The sequence below is a fragment of the Periplaneta americana genome, chromosome 9 (assembly GCF_040183065.1).
Source record: "Periplaneta americana isolate PAMFEO1 chromosome 9, P.americana_PAMFEO1_priV1, whole genome shotgun sequence".
Classification (NCBI taxonomy): Eukaryota; Metazoa; Arthropoda; class Insecta; order Blattodea; family Blattidae; genus Periplaneta; species Periplaneta americana.
In genome coordinates, this window is record NC_091125.1 from 154,761,519 (window position 1) to 154,782,523 (window position 21,005).

A 21,005-nucleotide genomic window follows, 5' to 3' on the forward strand; every position below is an offset into this window, starting at 1 on the left:
CTTCCAACTTTGCGAATTGCCTGATAATTACAGAATGAGTTACAGTATAATCTCATATAAAGTCATAAGATTTGATATAGATTATTTAAATCTCAATATTAAACTACAAGGAATGAAATGTCGGTGATATAAGAATAAAGGAAGATCTTATTCTTCCAGAAGGAACTAGGCCATATCATATTCCTAGAGACACATTTGAATTATGAAAAGAAAAAACACACACACCTTCTTCCCATACACTATGACAACAAACTTTATAAGTATAATTCAAAAGAATTCCAATCAGAGGCAACCAAGCACTACAGCTCATTTGTCTCCACACTCCACTATTTTGAATAGTTCAAACTGTTTGAGTTAAACAGGAATTTACTTATGTACTGTGCGGCATTTCAACATGCTGTTATCCACCAGTGTGGCTCAGTCAGTTAAGGCGCTTGCCTGCCAGTCTGAAGTTGCACTCTGGCACAGGTTCGATACCCGCTTGGGTTTTTCCGAGGTTTTCCCCAACCATGAGGTGAATGCCAGATAATCTATGGCGAATCCTTGGTCTCATCTCGCTGTCATCAATCTCATCGACGCTAAATAACCTCACAGTTGATACAGCGTCGTTAAATAACTAACTTAAAAAAAAACATAGTGTTCTATAGTAACTATAAGGTTCAGAAATTCAAAATAACACAGGATATGACTTGAACAATGCAATTTATTGGCATGTTATTTTTTTTAAATGACATATTTCAAGTGATCCCCTTGATACCGTTGCAGCCTTAACTGGAAATTGTTCATGTCATGTTACAATGAGCCTGGGACAGCAGCTGATACAAAATAATACATCCTGATTGGTTCAGAAGGCTACCGTGCAGCATTCACTTTTTTCATGGGAAGGGTTGCCAACTCAACAACTGTGAAGTGCATAGTTACAATGGCTTGATTCAGCCGGGACAGCGCTAATTCAGCTATTCATTTTTGCTGAGTTACAGCAGCTGGGAGTGGCTCAATGACCAGATTCCAAAATGTCCGCTGTGTTCACAAAGAAAAACACCTTTGTTCCATCTGCTTAGGAATATAAGACATCATTAGTTGTTGCCTACCTTCTCCACTTCGCTGGTATGAAGCGAAAAAAATTTTGCTACGAAAAATGGCAGCTGCTATTTCAGCACCGTCGGTCAGCAAGACATTCAATGAAGTCGCTATTTCAGCATTGTCCCGGCTGAATGCGGCCAATGACTCGAGTATAATTAGTGACACTGGCTCCAATCAATAATCAAAAGTTTGTTGCCATATAACTCGAGAAATTACTTAACAGTAACACACATTTTACAGCCAGAATAATATACCTGCCTTTCAAAAGTCATGGCACTTGAGAATTATTTTTCTGTAAGAAAGAGGTGAACAGTCTGTTGTACTTGTACGAAGTTACTTTAGATATGACTACAGCAAACATTTCAACGACCTTTTCCATTCATTTATATCCTGTTAATTAGTTACTCTGAGACATAAAGGTCTGGATCTGAAGCATATTTTATTGGATATCTTCCAAATGACAGAGCTGAGTTAAATGTGTCGACAGGAAGGTAAGACAACATTTTTACTGTAATTTTAAGTCATAAAGGAATGAAAACATCATCAGATCCATATGAGTATGGTGTAGAAGAAGAAATATCAAACTATTACAACAGAACATAGAAAGTAATTCTATTGAAACATTTCATTATAATACTTTGTAGCTACGAAGAGATACAAAAAATCATCTTACAGATTCATTCATATATAACATTATTACAGGTAACAGAACGTGAGCGAAGTGTCGAAGTATAACACAGTCTAACAGCTTCACAGCTCAACATGCTTCTGCATGATCCTGGTTTCCAGGTCCAGGTGCAGCTTCTCGACCTTTCTCGCTTGCTTCTTGATCGTCTCCTCCATAACCTGCAGTCCCTCTGTCTTCTCCCCTGCCATCTTCTCCTTCTTGGCATGCCGTTCCGATCCCAGTGCAGCCTCCGCCTGCAGATGGCGCAGCTTGAGTAGACGGTTCTCGTAATGTAGCAGCTCCACCTGCATAACACGCATTATCATCATAGGCTTACACTACCTCTTTTCTTAGAATCAAAATTCTTTTAATTTTCTTTCTGGTTTATGACTCAAAAATCAATAAAAGCCACCCAAAATCCTAGCATTGACAAACCTTTGCCTCTGAAGAATGCAAAAAAATCAGTCTTACTAGAGAGTGCAGTTCGTGTTTTTGTTTGTGAACATACATATTTTAATCTCTTTCTGTCATGGATGTAATGAAGTTAATTTACAATCCGATTCTTTTGGTCCATAGTCTGGTTTCCCAAGTAGTGGTGGGGTGTGATTTGAAGACCTGTGATTTTGTTCCTATGATAGTTTTTTTGTCACAGGTTCTGACTGTGACTACAGTTTCGAGAAATCGTAATCTCTGTCCAATATGAGCCGTTCAGAGCAAAAGTGGTGTAAATCAAAATTGGGTACTGAGGTTTAAAGTAAGAATTCTATAAAATACAGTGCAAAATAGCAATTAATAAGGCCTTTTTGCCACTGACTACTAATAGTTTAAATAAATTGAATATTAATTGCTACTTTGCGCTGTATTTTACAGAAAGCTTACTTTAACCCTCATTATCCATTTTTGACTTACACCACTTCTGCTCTGAATGGCTCATATGTCAGACTCAGTGATGGCGACTGATATACATATAATTATGTGACAGTTCCAGAATCCAGACAACTGCAAACCAGAAAATTAACGTGAAGGACAACATAACTGGGATCTAATTAATTTTCGTCCCACTCAAAAGGTTAACGTTGGTAACTCTTTGATACTGAAGCTATGCACTCGCTATATTCTTCCACACGTCCCATTACTAACTACTATGTATGTTCACTAAACAATGTCATGATGACTTATATTTTCTTGATGAGTGTCCCTCAGCTACGAGCATAGATATTATTTTCATTCTTCCTCCTTCCTCTTCCCCTCCTATGCACATTTGTGATTAAATTTCTTTCTTATGATGCAACACACAGCTCACTCACTAGCCAAACAACCAAGGACAGGGGCCATTAACGCTGAATCGAGCTGTAATATAGATGAGGTGAGACCTGGGATGTGAGCTGTGCGAGAAGGAAAAGAATAAGCTATCAGAAAGAGAGTTTGTTTCATGATGGTTAATATTATACGAATCTACCGACATGGAAATTCATCTCAGACTAAAACTTATCTTCCCCCTCCATACCTATTGATAATAAAACCATGGCACATGACAGGTTTTGCCTCCTGTACTGTACCACACTTCACTGACGAGCGAATTTATCTAGATAAGTTCAATTCCCAAGGACCTGTTAAAGAGTGACAAACACTGGGACAAATAAGTGCATCACAATAGAAGTTGACTGCCCAGATAATTACCATTAACAATACGAGAAAGAATAAAGGTATGATATCAAAATAATTAATCACCAATCTTTACTGAATCTACAATGTTGAAAGTAAATTTTCAGGATTAAAGATTAATTACAACAAAATTGAGACTTGGTGTCGAAATATTGGGAAGCACGAAGGAGAATGACTTCATTATTAAATCAAGAGCATTAGATTGAGGCTTGGACTTCAACAAGAAAACAAATTACAAGATATTTCTAAAATCCTATGCTGGCTAAAGACTCACTACCAACCAGATCATCCGACATGGCAAATTAGAAAAACTGAAAATACTACGTCTTAAAAACTGAATCACATACATCTCCATAGAACCTGTTTAATTACAGAAAAATGGGTCACACAAGGAAAAGATGGAAAGACAAACAGTTATGTTGTTGTTTTCTAATGTCAGGCATTTGACAATAGTCATTTGACCTCTTGTACTCCAATATTTTTCAAAGATTTGTCATGGTCAGCCACAGAAGAACAGATTTTGAGGTGTTCCGGATCTATTTCTTGGTTTGAGTTGAGTTAGGGGACAAACAGTTATTAACCTCTTCATAACAGAAACAGATCTACAGTCTAAAATGTGTTGACAATAAAACTATGAGGTTCAATGGGCATTCGGTCATAGCCTATTTCAAAGTTACATTACTTTTCTGAAGACAGGAAAAACCACTAAAAACTAATGAGGACAACCAGACTTTTCACATACAAAACTTGTCTGGTCTGCTGCAGTAAATAGGTGTAGTGATGTTCTACCCACCCTGAGTGACTCCAGTTCATCAGGACTGAAGTTTGATTCTGTTGCTATCTTCCATAATCCCTGGACTTTGGGTTCAATAAACTCTTTGCTGTTGGGTCCCTTTGCAGCTAAACGATGCAGACGGTCATAGCCGTCCTTAATGTCTCGATGCTTCTCCCTGCAGAGAAAAAAATGCAAGATATTTATTGAATCTCTACAACTGTGTGAAACGTTTATGCTGTTCGTGATTGTTATTGTGAGCATGGTTGAAATTTGAAATAATGGTAAGTGACCTGACTAATCCATGACTCACCTCAGCATATTGGCTTTATCCTGATAATCCTTCTCTGTCTTCTCCTGCTCCTCGATTGTGTTGAATCTCTCAAGTGTATTATCCAAAGTGTCTATGAAAAAATAAATAACATACCGAATTTATTACGAGTTTTATCATAAAACCTCTGAATTTTTAAAATGGCAGTTCACACCATCACTATTCCTGATTAAAATTGAGGACCGTTTTTGCAAAACTTGCTAACTGAAAAAACTAAATTTTACAGGAGAGACAAAACACTATAGTAAGCACGTTTTGCTGTAAATCTCACTTATAGCAGAAAGCAAGCTTTGAAAAATCGATCACACTTTGACACACTACAATGAAGAGAAATAACCCAATTTTACTAAGATGCCTTGAACATCATGTAGAGGCCTGCCTTATGTTAATGAATCCATCAAAATCTCAATTTTACAGTTAGCAAGTTTTGCAAAAACAGTCCTCAATTAGTCTGGACTTGATAGTTCATTGTTTTTGATGCGTCGTCATGGCAACTATCCATACCAATCAATCTGAATATTGATGTCATGCATTGTTGCCAACTCTTGCTTGTTTGCTAGTTGTTTCACACTTGTATTCCGCATGTTGTGCCTGCAGTTTTGTTTCCCAGGATGTCTACCGAAAATGTCAAACAAAAATGAGTTACTTTTTAGGTACCAAAACTTAATAATTACTCATAAGCAGGGAACGGATTTATATGGACTAAAAATATATGAAATATGTAAATATATATGTAGTTATTTTTACCAAAATATGGAATTAAATATGGATTTTTACCAAAATATGGAATTAAATATGGACTTAAAATTATAAAAAAATGACTATGTACGTTAAATATTGGTACATTTTAATCAAACTAAACAAAAAATATAATGGACGTACCTTATCTTCCAATGTAGTTTCAACAAAACACAATTTTTATTGTCTGTTACCATAACAATAGATTACAAACATTTCTTTCAAGTGCTGAAAAGTGAATCTTCTTCTATTGTCTCTGAGGATAGATTTATACTGACTAAAAGAGCGTTCGACGTCACAAGAAGTAACTGGTACATAATTCAATTTCACAATGTCTGCTGGGGATAAGTCCAAGTTAATCTTCACTGTTGATTCACCACTCATCACAGCAACAACCTTTTGTAGTTCTTCATATCCAGGGTTTTTTGAAAGTACAGTGTCCACCTTAGCTCTTACTGCATCTGCAACTTTACCTCTACCACGATTCAGTTGTTCCACAGTACTATTTATAATTTCAAAACTTTCAGATAGTGAAAGGTGCCTATTTTGGAGACTTTTGAGCGTTTTTATGATGCATGAAAATGTATGCTGAATGTGAGCTAAGTCATTCTTCACACTTATGTCACAGGTAACTGTTTTCGCAGTATCAATTGAGACTGCATCTTCAGAGTCCAATGCAAGGAGAACATTGTTAATAGAGTCTATATGTTCGGCATAATATTCAACTGCTTCTAGCCATGTACCCCATCTAGTTAAAATTGGCTTTGGTGGCAATGGAATTTCAGGGTACATTTCTTTCAACACGTTAACTCTACTGGGAGCTTTGAGAAATACTTTTTTCACTGATGAAATCAACAAATCTACTTTAGGGAAATTGTCTCTGACCACTTCTGCCACACGATGAAATGCATGCGCCACACAAGTAAAATGAGTCAATTTAGGATATACAACAGATAATGCTTGTCCAGCTTTGACCATATAAGGGGCAGCATCGCTAATAAAGAATAACACATTATCGTACATAATACCCTTTGGCCACAGGATACCCATAGCTTCGTTGAACAGTTTAACTATAGTTTTGTTATTGCACTTTTCTAGAACATCACAATGTAAAAGAATTCGTTCAGAATATTGTTCACTTAACAAACCGATAACTACATTACCAACAAGTCTACCTTCTTTGTCGGGAGTCTCATCAATGGAAACCCAAATTGAACTATCTTTAATTTCATCTCTTATCTTCTGTATTGTCTCATCGTAGATGGATGGAGCATACGTCTTCCTAAGTGTTGACTCATCCGGGATTGTATGTTGAGTATATTTTTCAAGGAATTCCCTGAAGACCTTATTCTTTAGTTTGTAGAGAGGAATATCAGCAGAGATGAGAGAACGGCACAGGTCGATGTTAAACTCAGATCTTACATTCGATGTTGTTGGTTGTGTTAAAAACAATTGTCTCTGCTTGGAATTTAGTTGTTTGTTGGCCTGATGTTTACTAGTTGTAATGTGTTGTTGCACCAGGAACTTTTGTGTAGATGATACTGCACACTGACACAAATTACAAAATAATATTTTATTGTCAGTTGATAAACCATCTTCTTTAAATTCTGAAATGTAACTTGTTAGTTTTGATTTTAAATTGACTGAATGACGTACTTTTGGCATATTTACCGTCTTTATAGTATGATTTACAAAACTGAACCTATGTGTACTCTGACTGGCATTTAACTGTTGAGCTGCACAACTGAAGTCTGTTAAAAATTTTAAATTAAATTAATACAGTTTTGTAACTTACTTTCCCATTGTTGATAGGACTGCTAATTTTCAAATAACTCTGATGTTAAAGGGATTACTGAACATGTGTTTAAATCTCTATTGTTGAAATGTATTTTTAAAAGTTAATGGAATTTTGTTTTGTTTTATTGTTAAACCTAATATAATATGGACTGTTTTATATGAAATATGGAAAATATATGGAAATTAACGAAAATATGTACTAAACTCTAAAATATGGAAAAATATGGAAAATAAAAGTAGGATTTTTCAACCCTACACATTGTGAAACATAAAGATAATGCAAAATATAAATTATATTAGCTTTATAAGTAAATATGTATTTACATATAAATCCTTTCCCTGCTCATAAGCATTATGAAAAAAACAATCACATTTCAGTCATCTTATGATCTGTCAACAGATTTGTTTCTAAAGTTTTCTGATCTTCATTTCAATGGACTTCAGGTCCTCAGCTTTTTCTTCCAGCATTTGTTTTTGCAATTGCAGCTGTTTCAGCTTCATCTTGGGCAAGATAAAATTATGTTAAGTAGAATAATATCCGTAATTTCGTTAACCATGATCATTCGAGTCTTTTAAATTCTTTACATTTCATCTTTTGAGAATCTACATCGTCAAAACAAAATAAAGTAAAATCGAAAGTCCTTTCTAATGACTGCAGTGTGCAAATGTTAAAGACATCCATGGTGACACTTTTGTTGAATTCGCACTGTTACACATTAATGGAGTGCACTTTACAATTTGACAATGCTGCCTTGAATGCTTCAACTGTCAAATCTGAAGTAATTTTAATCAAAACACAGAATCAAAAGTTTCCTTACTCTCGTGTTTGTCATCTGGGCCTTCCTCCACGTCTTTGAGAAGGGAGTAATACTGGTCTATCTTTTCTTGGTGGTGGTTGAACTCTTCTCTCAGTGCTTGAAGTTCTTCAACTGAAACATACAATTTATTACAACTTGTGCTCAAATTCAGCGGTAATTAATACTTTGGTGTCTATTCTTGAGTAAAGACGCACTATTAACGTAATGGGTAGGGTATCAGTTTTCCACGCTAGTAATCCAGTTCGAATCCTGGTGGGTCTACGTAGAATTTATGATGGATAAAGATGGTGTTCAGTGATGGGATTTTGTGGGGTACTCCCATTTTTCCTAGCAGCATTCTACCATTGTTCCATTAATTATAATCATAATACTGCTATGTTGCACAATGTAGAACAGCTCCCATGGTGCATGAAGGGCAAAGCTCTGCGACAAAGAGTCCATAATAAGGCCGGGTGCACAGAGAATGAGACGCGACACGGCGAGGCGCTATGTTTTGCTTTACAACGCCTTGCGACAACTGATTTGCTGGCTGTGTGGGTTTGGAAAATTGGCCTAGGCTAGAAAATGGCGTCAATGAAAGAAGACTGTCTATATGAGAAATTCTGTTGTATTTTTTATTATTATTTCCTAAGGATGCCTAATACGCCTAAAAATCTATGGAATTGAAAGAATCTTAAAATTAAATACTACAATGTTATGCACAATAGTAATATACGTTACAAGAGCGGTATGTTGACGTTTTCATGGTCGAGGAAAAGATTGAAAAAGCGAAACATAGTTGAGCTTTTTTAATTTCCAAGAACATGAAAACAAACATACCGCTCGTGTATCGTACATTATTTTGTGCGAAGATCGTTTATTACATACCTGAAAAACGAATTTCTAATTAGTTGCAATGAAATCTCCATGTTGGTTTCTGTTTAATGACGGCAACTTCGGAACACCAAAATATCTTTCTTCAACATTGTTGCTATAAAATGTTTTCTGTGTTTACTATACTCCAGCAGGCAGTGATATACATCTGTCTTTTTTTTTCCCCCAGTCTATAAATGCGAACTTAAAACAAACGGTAAGGTTATGTAATGATTTATTTTTTCATTTTAATATTTTAACAATATTATTTATATAACATATTGCAGTAATAACATCCGCATCTGGAATCTTGTTGATTTTTTCACGGCTTCCTTAATGTTATTTGTATCAGGAATGTAATGACTTTCGTGGAGTAGTAGACTTTACTTAATTTTTGCAAATATTTAAAAACAATAATTAACATTGCAATTTAGGTGAAATTGCAGTGGTAAGTTTCCAATTTATAATTATTACTATGTTAAACGTCTCTAAAAATAATATGTTAAAAGCCTAAAGCAGTAAAATGAATGTCGCGCTTAAGCGGTAAGAAGAGGGAAATTGTTATGTGTGTTATGTTGGGAATACTGAATGTGGTATTTCACACTTACCGCGTATTGGTTCTGTGCGGAAAACAAGCAAATACGCACGATCTCGCACAAACGTCATTTTGTATGTTTATAATTACTTCACAACTCACAATAAAGAAAAATATATTAAATCAATAATGAATGATGGCATAGAGTAGAGAAGTAGGCTTACTACAAATTATTATTATCAATATTATTATCCACCTGGGGCTTTCATCTCTCTTGTAATTTCTCACATTTTTTTAGAAACCACATTATTGTCGTGATATTGTTACAAAGATTTTATAGAACGTATATTTCCTTAATAAACAACTAATTTATCCGCATCGAGCTCCATTATGAATAATGTGCACTCCACAACAACAATAGTGTCTGTAGATAGTGAAAGCGTGCAATCATAGCCACTACTAATGCATGCGCAGTACACTGCAGCTATCAGACAGTCTCCTCGCGACGAACTTCTAGCAGTCATTCAATGTTGTCTCTCCATGTCTACCCGTGTCTGCTCACGACCTCCGCACCGCATCTGATTCTGTGTGCACCACATCATAAGAAATCATTGGGAGACAAGTACCATGAGACAAAATGACGCGTCGCGCTGCGCTGCATCTGATTCTGTGTGCCCCGGCCTAATTGTAGTGTATTTCTCCAAGAGGGGGATAGGTTTTAGTCTGAGATAAAATCCATCATGAAACAAACTCTTTTTCTGATAGCTCATTCTTTTCCCTCTCGCACAGCTCACCTGCTAGGTCTCGCCCCCTTATCTGTACAATATTGCTTGTTCAATCTGTACGCAACATGCAACTTACACTCAAGTTTGGTTAGAAGAACAACTTAACTTACCCGTGAATCCAGATGTTTCAGCCTTGTCCCAAAGCTTATTCAGTTTCTTGTCCTTGAAAAGACTTTTATTTATGTGATCTTCTGAGGCGTCATTGAAGGACTTGTGTTGTTTCATCTTCTTTGAATCAGTCACATCTTCAAAGTGTTCCAGTAGACCATATGAGCTCATTATTCCTGTAGGAAGATCACAACATCCTCATGTGAGTCCATATCTTCAATATGAAATTGTTTTTACCTTCAGGGAAGTACAGATAACTGATACAGAATAGTTTACTCTGTTGGATCTGTTATATAGAGCTAACCCTGACAACTGAACTAAGGCATAATTACTGTAAAACAAATTTTATTTTAGAAATTGTACGGTACTTTTTAAATATATTGCTATGGGTTAGTTTCTTCCTGTGCAAAGTTCTGCTATTGATTATCGCAAACAAAAAAAAAAATCATCTTTATTTACAGCTCTGAACCTTCTTGCATTTGGCTGCAAAAGGGTATCTGTTGGATACAGGGGGGAAAGCCATTAATCCTGCCCATTGAAGGCTTTAAGGAACCAACCTGAACAAATACCCAATGTCCCATCCCTACCTTCCCGTGGTGCAGCTGTTAGTAAGCATAATTTTACAAGCTGAACTAAAGGGAGGGGCTACTCATCAATTAGCACTGGTCAGCTTGATGAGTTAATGACTGAATTTGGTATAATGTCTTCTATTTTTCTCTATTCAATACCTAATTCCCTCTTTACCCTTTCCTATCCAGCCCTCTGACTGAACTCTTACTTTCTTCGACCCTGACGGCATTAGAGCATTCGAGGCCTAGGGGTTCATTTCCCTTTCCTTCCTCCTCTTTCTACTTTTCTGTTCCTAGTGCTGACCTGCTATGGCACTAAAATCGTCCTCCAGTGGCTTAAGGAGGGGAAGCTGGTGATCAACAAGATCTCCCAGCTAGGTCCAATGGACCCGTCAACCAACAGCAGGTGTGGTCCTCCAGACATTCTGGGGGTTGTGTGTGAATGAAGTAGCCACCAAAACGTTAAAATATGGTGTTCACTTAAATCGGCTACAACTTGCCATTGTCCTGCATAGAATTGGAATATATCAGTCCCCTAACTGCCCATTCTGCAACTCAAACCAAGAAATGGATTCGGAACACCTCAAAATCTGTGCTTCAGTGGCTGACCATGATAATATCTTTGAAAAATATTGGAGTGCAAGAGGTCAAATGACTTTATTGTCAAATGCCTGGCATTAGAAAACGACAACAACACTGTATGAATTTAAGGTTAAATTCTACAGATACTGGGACCAATCTGTATGCTAAGTATACATCACACTTCCGTACTTGCACTAACAGGACTGCCTGAACTGAAAATGTTAGTCATGAGTTATGAGTTTTAAGAGGTTACATACACCTTCAGGTACATCTACACAGTTCAACTTTTCTTTCAACTTTAACACATTCAAGCAATGCATGCAATAGTGCACAGAATGCATTCAATTGAGCATGCCTTTTTGTGACTAAAAATGATAGTGTATGCGAGACTTGGTAACACCCATCGCCAATGGATATTTTGTGGGTTAATTCGTTCAACAGTAACATGTAACGAGCAGCTTAATATTTTAGGTGGCCATGAATAAACTGCAAATTCTTTTGTTTGGTGATGGTGGACCTTTTAAGCTGAAAATGATGGCAAGTACAATTAGCTTTATTGAAGATTATAGTAAATACAAGAGGCTATGGAGTGTCCAACCCAATTTTGCAAATCAAGTAGGCATAAGTCTTGGGTTGATATTTAATATTTATTAATTAATATATATATATATATATATATATATATAAAATCTGCATGCATCTTCATTGAACATTCGTTTTCAACTTGATTCTTTCAATATTCTCCCCAGATTGCAAGCGTAAATGCCTGCAAAACTGAACAGTGTATAGTCTGAGCATCAGCTCTGAAACCACACCGTATGAGGAAATGGGGGAGCAGGGGGATGTGACTCGGCAAGTATAGTACAGTCTACCGGGTTCCACTCCGAATTCCTGTCACGGTTTCAGAGCTGGCACTCAGACAGTAGATGCATCTTTCGACCCTTAAAAATTTATGTTTTATAAATTCTATTCCTCCATATCCTTAAGCCTTATTTTGATAAAATTTTATTTGCTAAATGTCTGAAACTTGCAGTTCGATCTAAAAGAAAAATATCTGCCTACATTTAAATTTTTTTAATTTTGTGAATTCTCAAAATTTTCATTTTGGTATTTGTATCAAATTGCTATTTAAAAAATTACTCCAAAGCTTTTTAATATTTGTAGTACAGTAGGTACTTCTTCTTTTGCCTTAAAGGTAACATTTATATTAACAAGCTCTAGGTCACTGGTTATAGAACATCTGCACTGCAAGAGGAAGAAAAAAATGTTTCTTCGTATATTTAAAATAACTTATTAAGAAATTTTTCATTAATTTTTTTTTAAAGGCAGGTTAAAGACTGAGCTACAGTTTGTTGATGTCATTAAAAAAAATGGACCATGCAAAATTTCGTGCAATTATATTAAAAAAAAGTGGAAGATATGATTTAAACAGCTACCAAAAATGCAATTTTGAGAAACTGAGTGATAAAATTACATACTGCTAAGTGCTAACTGGCATCGTGTTTGCATGGCAGGTATTTAATGTATAACTTGTCAATTTTATAGATATCTTAAAATTTATTTTACAAATTTAATGCCAAAAGTCCATATTAAATTACTATAATAAAAATGAAAAATCAATTTTTTTTTACCTTCAAAAGTGTATGTTTGAGAAAATGAGTGATACAGATTGCTGACTGGAATTGTTTGCATGGCAGGACATTTTAATGCTTGGTCAATTCTACAGATGTCTTAAAATTTATTTCACAGATAGCCTATAAGCTATAGAGTCCATATCAAATTAATATAATAAAAATTAAAAAAAAAAAAATTGCACTCGAAGGTGTATGTACCCCCTTAGTTATAAGGGAATGAAGATAACTATGGATTCCTCGATGAAGACAAACAACAAGCTAATAAAGAAGCAACAGGTTCTGGGTATCTAAATAATTTCATCTGAAATAGTAAGGAAACTATGAATGAATGAAAGGTGATGGTATGGCGATAATTCAGTAATGATAAAATGAGAATGGTAAGGAATAATGAAGCACTTGAACAAAATGTGCTCCACAGAAAAATGTACAGTGCTTAGTTCCCCACCAGTTTGGTGGTACTAGATGTAACATTTCCAATTTATCATAACATGAAGTAATGTAAATGAAACCAAACCTAAAAAATAAACCAAGTAAATGTTATCGAATTGAACTGAATTGAAAAAAAAAAAACAACAACAAATCAACTAAGATGTAGTTGTCCCTTTATAGGCCTATATAAAAAAATCACAGAAGAATTAAAGATGCTTTCCAATATTACAACAGTCCACTTCAGCTTTCAAAGGCTGTGTTACCTGTTAACTTTCTCCTCAATTCAGCTTCTTTGAGTCCATCTTTATCCAGTCCATCATTCTTAAGTCTCTTCCATGCCAATTCTTCTTTATCATGGACTTTGAGTTCGCTGAATAACGATTTAAGTTTTGGTTCGGTTAGTCTCTGAAAAGAAAATTTACTTTCATCAGACCTGTGAATATCACACTCAAGCACAATGCACTAATTTCGGAGCACTTATCCAATTCTACTCTTATCCTGATAAAGTAGTGTTGATTACTGAGATGTTCACAGGGAAAATTTCAGTATACGGATTCCTCACTGACATATCTTTCAATACTGAAAAGAGCAGATTCGTCTACGTTTACCTAATGGGCATCATCATGCTTACGAAAAGGCACTTTTCAGTGCCAATAATTTATTTTGTGTGCACAAGGTTGGAATTTTGAAGTAAGAGGGAAAGGAAGGAATCCGTGATCTGAAATTTATCCAACCATTTTCACTTCCAAAATCGCCGGAACTATCTCAGCGCTAGTTTCACCCAAATTAATTAATAAAATCTTTGTTTCCTTACTAGTTGTGCTTTTGACCAGAGAATATTCAACTTGGCCATTCGAAAAGGCTTTTCCAAATTTCGAAAATTAGAAGGTGATTCTGTCGTTACATCATGCTTTACGTTTGCCTCAGCCGAATACTTGTTCCACCCTTCTCCAGAACCAGTGACAGATAATAACAAAATTACAGCTGTAATTATTTTGTACATCTTAACCTACAAAATTTTCACGCAACACAGGCTTTCCACACCAATCTGACAAATCTTCTGAGCTTCCGTCACGCATGCGCATAAGCAGTCATATGACACGCGTCAAAGAGCATAATACTATTTACTCTTTGTATTTACTACCGTGTTTTGTATTTTTTGGATACCCTATTTTGGTGAAACGAGCGTTGCGCGGATTCCACTTGCAACTTTACGCATTCAAGCAATGCATGCAAGATTGATATTTAATATTAAGTAGAGGGGGAAATGAACTATCCCATTATCTCCTGGCCCATTTGCCTCATAAGTGGTGCCATATTGGTATCACTTGTGGGGTTCAGACCTGTCTTCGGACAGTTGACTAAACAACAACAACAACAACAACTTTATATATATATATATATATATATATATATATATATATATATATATATATATATACATAGACACACACACACACACGGGTGAAGATATTCAAAACGGCGCACTATGTAGATTGTAGACCGTTGCTTACGTAAGCAACGATGCAGACCCAAAATCTTCATTCATCCTAAAGGAACTCGCGTTTTAAACTTGATTCTTTCAATATTCTTCCCAGATTGCATGCGTATACGCATGGAAAATTGAACCGTGTAGATGCAGTTTAAGGTGTTCTCAGGCAACTCGGACAAAGTTTATCTTATGCTTGGCTAGAATATAGTATAGTGAAAGATGCTGCTTATTGTTTTGTTTGTCAATTTTGGAATATAAAATATTAAGGATTTTCGTTTTATATATTACTTATAGCATCTTTCGCTGTATATATAGCATCCCCATCCTCACCCCAAACTGCGAAATCCTGACGCCGCCAAAATCAAGCAAAGGAAAGGTCATCCTTTTATAATACCGTATTTTCTCGAATACCCCGCGTCCTCGAATAAGCCGCGCACCTCACTCATGAAAGGCAATAATAATAATAATAATAATAATAATAATAATAATAATAATAATAATAATAATAAACGAAGAAAATAAGAATAGAATTAATAAATAAAATTTTCAACAAAAATATTCATGACAAATCGACAAATTAATAACAATAAAACACAAATACAGTTCAATTAACAAAATATTTTATCCTGAAACTGGACGCAATTCAAACCCATTCTATGCTACGCACTACACACGTCAGTTGTCTTGCTTAATCGGTCATTTACACGACATCATGCGATATTAATAGCACGCGTTAGTAAATTAATTAACTACCCTTATTTTGTATGATGCTACGTGGTTTGTTGTAATACCGTGCCTGCTATCACTATTAACTTCTTCATTTTGCGCTACCTTTCTACTTTTGCTAGTATTCATTTTCAGAATTGAAAATATAAGATGAACAAACTATACACTTATCACACTTGAACTTGATTCTGACACATTACTGCTAATCCAAACGCCATTTAACAATGTCAACAATTGAAATACCCTCGAGGGAAGATAGTGGGCACATGCTACCGCCTTAGAAGTTGCACAGGAGGAAAATTGGGCAATGTTGTCGACTTCATTTCGAATAAGCCGCGCATCGATAATTTTTACTTGTATATTTCAGGAAAAAAAATGCATGGGGTATTCGAGAAAATATGGTATATTCTATTGTCTAAGAAGATATCTTCTCTGCAAGATAATTACGATGACACATAGGCTACAGAGCGCGTTTACGGCTCTACGAATATGTTTCTCACTGTGTCATAGTGAAAAGCCATACATTCGAATCGCGCGAATATTAAATTTCTTTAGTCAAATTACATAAAGAAGTCCGAGTGTTAATATAGTTTGCCTATTGTCTCAAATAGAGACGTCTATATAACAAATTATTAATTCAGAATGCAAAATTTATGATTTTGTTAACTGCAGAAGAAGAAAAAATACTGTCGTGATATTAAGTTATTCAGATTTCCAATAATGGATAAGGCGAGGCTACAAAAATGGATTTTGAAATCCGGTAAGGAGTGAATGAATTGCAGTAATTAATTATAATTAATGAATATAGCATCACGTGGTTCGGTGCGTCAGACGACACTTCGTATTTTATTTTATATAGAGGCCTATATATTTTTATTTTATGTTTTTGTATAAATCTGTTAATTTGCATCATACCGTGTTTGTTTATTTGTGCATATGTGAATGTATGTGTGCGTATATTATCTAACCCTAACCTGACGATGTCATATCCAGGCTTTGTATACTGATTTCTGACAAGTAAATATTATTATTATTATTATTATTATTATTATTATTATTATTATTATTATTATTATTATTATTATTATATACACAATAAATAATGTTAAAAAAGTCATATAATATCCAGGTAGCAAGTCACATCAATCCCAACAACTTATGAGAACTCCGAAACAAATCCTACAGACGAGGGTTAGAGAAACTGTTACCGGTTCCAAATTCTATTACGTAGTTGAGAAACGTTGACAATAACAATAAATAAAACGCACAGAAGCGTCAGAAATGAAAATCTTTTAGACCTCTTTCAGAATATCCTTTACCCGATCATAAACCTGATCTGTGAACCTAACGACAAATGGAAAGTATCAAAATGGGTAAGATTGTGAATAGAAAAAAACTGGTTGGCACATAAAGAACAGACAGAACCAGAATTCTATACAGGATATACAGCTACTTATAATAACGAACGATGTAAGAATGTTTAAGAATATTAATCAGCTATCTATAACTGTCCACCGCTGTGGAGTGAAACGAGCGGGACCTGGTTCAAATCTTGGTTGAGACAAGTTATCTGGTTGAGATTTTTTCGAGGTTTTCCTCACAACCACTTGAAGAAGAATTGCTGGGTAACTTGCCGTGATTCGTCTGCAGATGTTATCTATGTGGGGAAGCTGCACAAATCCCTGGGAGGAGTAGAGGATTTCACAGCGGACTACGGAAGACCAAGGAGCTTCAGGTCAATGGATGCAGCAAGGCCGTGTAGGCTACGTGATTAGTAGGGCTAGGATTTTGATGAACTTGCATCTTTTTTCTAGTAAGCCAGAAACATAGCTGCTTTAGTATTCATATGTAATGTGATAAACTGAGTGTTTTAAGACATATTTGTTAGGGCATTTTTTGCCTGTTTCAACTCATAAGAGCATCTTTTGTTTTATTCAGTCATTTTTTAGGCATTTTCGTTTAATATTGGCCATAAATCCCCAATATTAATGTAAAATAATATTTCTTTCCTTCGATATTTTCTTTAAATATTTTGTCCATTAATACCCATTATTTTGTATAATACTCGTATTTTAATCATGTTTCTACACAAATATTGCCATTTTAACGTAGTACACCCCATGTAATGGATCAGTCCAACCACCCTTTCAATATAGACTCCTCTATACCTGCTAATTCCGGATAAGAGTGGCCTTGTGGTAGACTACGTGGTAATTAAAAGTAAAGTAAATCCATGGCGCTACAGCCCAGGAAGGGCCAAGACCAACCAGCCGACTGCTGACCTCACGTCCATATGCCGAAGGAGAGGTGAACGATCATACATGGAAATTACAATAGGTAAAATAATTGAAGTGTATTACTTAGAAAAAATTATGTAAAATTTAATTTAATTACTAGTCAAAATATTAAGTAGTGCAAAACCTCTTTTCCTACTAAACCAATTATGTAAGATCAATTTTAGGGCATTTTTAGGGGCATTTTTGAAAGATTTTTAGGTCATAAATGCATTGTTTTTAGGACATTTTTTCATTACTTATAGGACATCAAAATCCTAGCCCTAGTGATTAGAGAACAGATGCCATCGATCTGAGGAGGCGCTGGAATATCAACAGGGAGACGGAGGGACGTTCCTGAGTACGCGCGGACTCCCTCAGACCTGATGGGTCAGCTGTAGCTGAATCGATAAAATGGCACCAAACAGTGAATCATGTACTTACAGGAATGCGGTTCTAAGGACTCCAACAATCATTCTGCAATATAAGGAGATTGCACAATAAGACTCCAGCTGAGATGCTTGCCTTCGGGTCCTTCTCCGAAAAAAATATATTAGTAATCTTGAAAAGTAACAAGTATGAAGACTTAAAATATGTCGTTATTGATAATAAAGTTACACATAATATACATACGTGATGCATACATACATACATACATTTTATTATAAAGCAGGGCTACCAACCCTCCATATTTCTCGGGATCTCCCTATTTGCCCCTAATTTTAAGCCTTCTGGCTCCCTCATTTTTCTTCTCTTCAAGCATTTTTGTCCCTTATTTTTTAATAATGTAAAAATCGTTATTCTAAACATTTTATTTGACCGTGAACGATGATTTATATTTAATATTTTAGGAGAAAAATTCGCTCCGGCGCCGAGGATCGAACCCGGGGCTGCGTACCAAGCGCTCTGACCACTGAGATACGCCGAATTCAATCCACAGCACCAGATCGAACTTTCCTCCTTCAATGTTTCCCTTTGTGGCCTGACTCCAAGTTAGGCATATATGTTGACGTATATGTCCAATATCAACTGCCATTATACTAGGAGCGCACTCAGCTGAGTGACATGTTGGCAGGGAATCCGCAGTTATTATGCACTGCTAGCTGAGAGAATCCCCGGCACCGGAGCGAATTTTTCTCTTAAAATATTAAGCGTCAATATTACAGATGAATTCTGTAGGACAAATTAATATATCTATAATATTCTCTTGAAACACTTGAAATGTGGATATGTCTAAGAATGGAGCGTATGAAATGGATAGACAAAATAAGAAATGAAGCTGTATTAGAAAGAGTGAGTGAAGAATGAAGAATGCTGAAACTGATCAGTAAGAGGAAAAGGAATTGCCTGGATCACTGGCTAAAGAAGAAACTGCTTACTGTAGGATGCACTGAAAGGAACGGTGAGCGAAAGAAAAGTTCGGGGTAGAAGATATCAGACGATAGACAACATTAAGCTATATGGATCATATGCGGAGACAAATAGGAAGGGAGAAAACAGAAGATTACAGAATGCTGGGTTTGCAATGAAGGACCTGCCCTTAAGCAGAAAACTATGAATGAATGCAGCGAGCCGCCGGGGTAGCTCAGTCGGTTAAGGCGCTTGCCTGCCGATCCGGAGTTGCGCTCGGGCGCGCGTTCGATTCCCGCTTGGGTTGATTACCTGGTTGGGTTTTTCCCCAACCGTAAGGCTAATGTCAGGTAATCTATGGCGAATCCTCGGCCTCATCTCGCCAAATATCGTATCGCTATATCTTATTTTATTTCAAGAAGTGCAGTTCGGTGGCTCCTTTGAACACCCTCTTACAGATTTATGACTTCCTACACAAACACCTCTGACAATTCCATCCTGTCCCCTCGTCCCAACATTGCACAGTTGCCACAATCCTGGTGACCCTTGAAATGAGACTGACGGGATTCTTGGAATTCGGAAAAGATGCGACAACTCTGCGTCCACGTGGATTTGACGGGAACCTGTCAATTCTTCTGAACGAGAGTTGTGATTGGTTACTAATAGGCGAAGACAAGATTTCCGTCACAGTAAGGAAGGCATTTATTTATGACAACCAATTAGTAGGGGGCAGTAGAAGGTCTGTCGGCAAAGTCCTTTCTATGAAACTGCACCCCATGAAAAAAAAATAGAGTATATCACCAATTCCATCGACGCTAAATAATCTCGTAGTTGATATAGCGTCGTTAAATAACGAAGTAAAAAAATGCAGCCAATAGAGTTAACATTACTGAGAAAATGTATTTACATGCTCATTCACATTTGTAGTTCCATGCATATTTAGAATACCGGTATTGTTCTTTGCTGCTCTCAAAATCAGCATAGGCGGGACAAAAGTGTATTTGCCTGGGATCCGGGACAATCCCGCCGAAAGATGGACGGATGGGAACCCTACTTAAGTTCGAGGGCGTAAGAAACTGCTGGAGAAAAGCTTATGCAGAAGGAGGAGTGCAGGGGTTCTACCGTGGGGCCCTTCGTTCGTTTTTTATACAACAGGATCCAGGCTGATATCGATCGGGTCCTCAGCGATGTCGATTCTTCTCCTCAATAATTCAACAAAAAGTTGTGAACGTTAATACGCCAATAAATAATAAGTACCTTGTTGATGAAGACTAGTCCTGCCGCGGTGTGACTGTGAAGCTGTTGCGCAGATATTCCGTTGAGAAGAGCAGTCGAAATATTCATTTTTGAGAAACTAGATTTTTTGTGTCGATTAGGGTACGTACCAACAATGCATGTATGTATGGCAGAATGACGGCTCCTCTTAACTGTTACTTAGTTGGTAAGTAATTTTTACGCTGTAGTGCTTCGCATAGCATACTGAATTAATAATAATAATAATAATAATAATAATAATAATAATAATAATAATAATCTATTAGTCACCCTTCAGGGGAGGGCACGGACTAGGACTGTACTCCACGCAGGCCGCTCGGTTGGGCTCATTGTACTACCCGGAATGGAATGGTGTGCATGTCCTAAGGTCCTCCACACTTCAGATTCCCCTGTGCGCCGCCTCCGAACTCCCCTACAGCCTAATGATCCCTTTACCTTTCCACGTAGGCCTCACCTCAGTCCCTCAATCCCGATCCTACGAGTTATCATGAGTTCAATGGAGAGCCCACGGTGCATACCGCTAC

General features: G+C 36.4%; 1 protein-coding gene across 1 annotated transcript; it reads right to left on the bottom strand.

Annotated features, from left to right (window-relative positions):
• Positions 1-1,688: 1,688 nt before the first annotated feature.
• LOC138706635 (alpha-2-macroglobulin receptor-associated protein) lies at positions 1,689-14,450 on the bottom strand. The gene is made up of 7 exons (XM_069836167.1): positions 14,180-14,450; positions 13,629-13,770; positions 10,154-10,327; positions 7,872-7,982; positions 4,501-4,591; positions 4,209-4,365; positions 1,689-2,055 (listed from the first exon to the last, which is right to left on the bottom strand). The coding sequence occupies exons 1-7, from the start codon at positions 14,366-14,368 to the stop codon at positions 1,834-1,836; spliced, it is 1,086 nt and encodes a 361-aa protein (XP_069692268.1). The 5' UTR covers positions 14,369-14,450; the 3' UTR covers positions 1,689-1,833.
• Between the last annotated feature and the right edge of the window lie 6,555 nt (positions 14,451-21,005).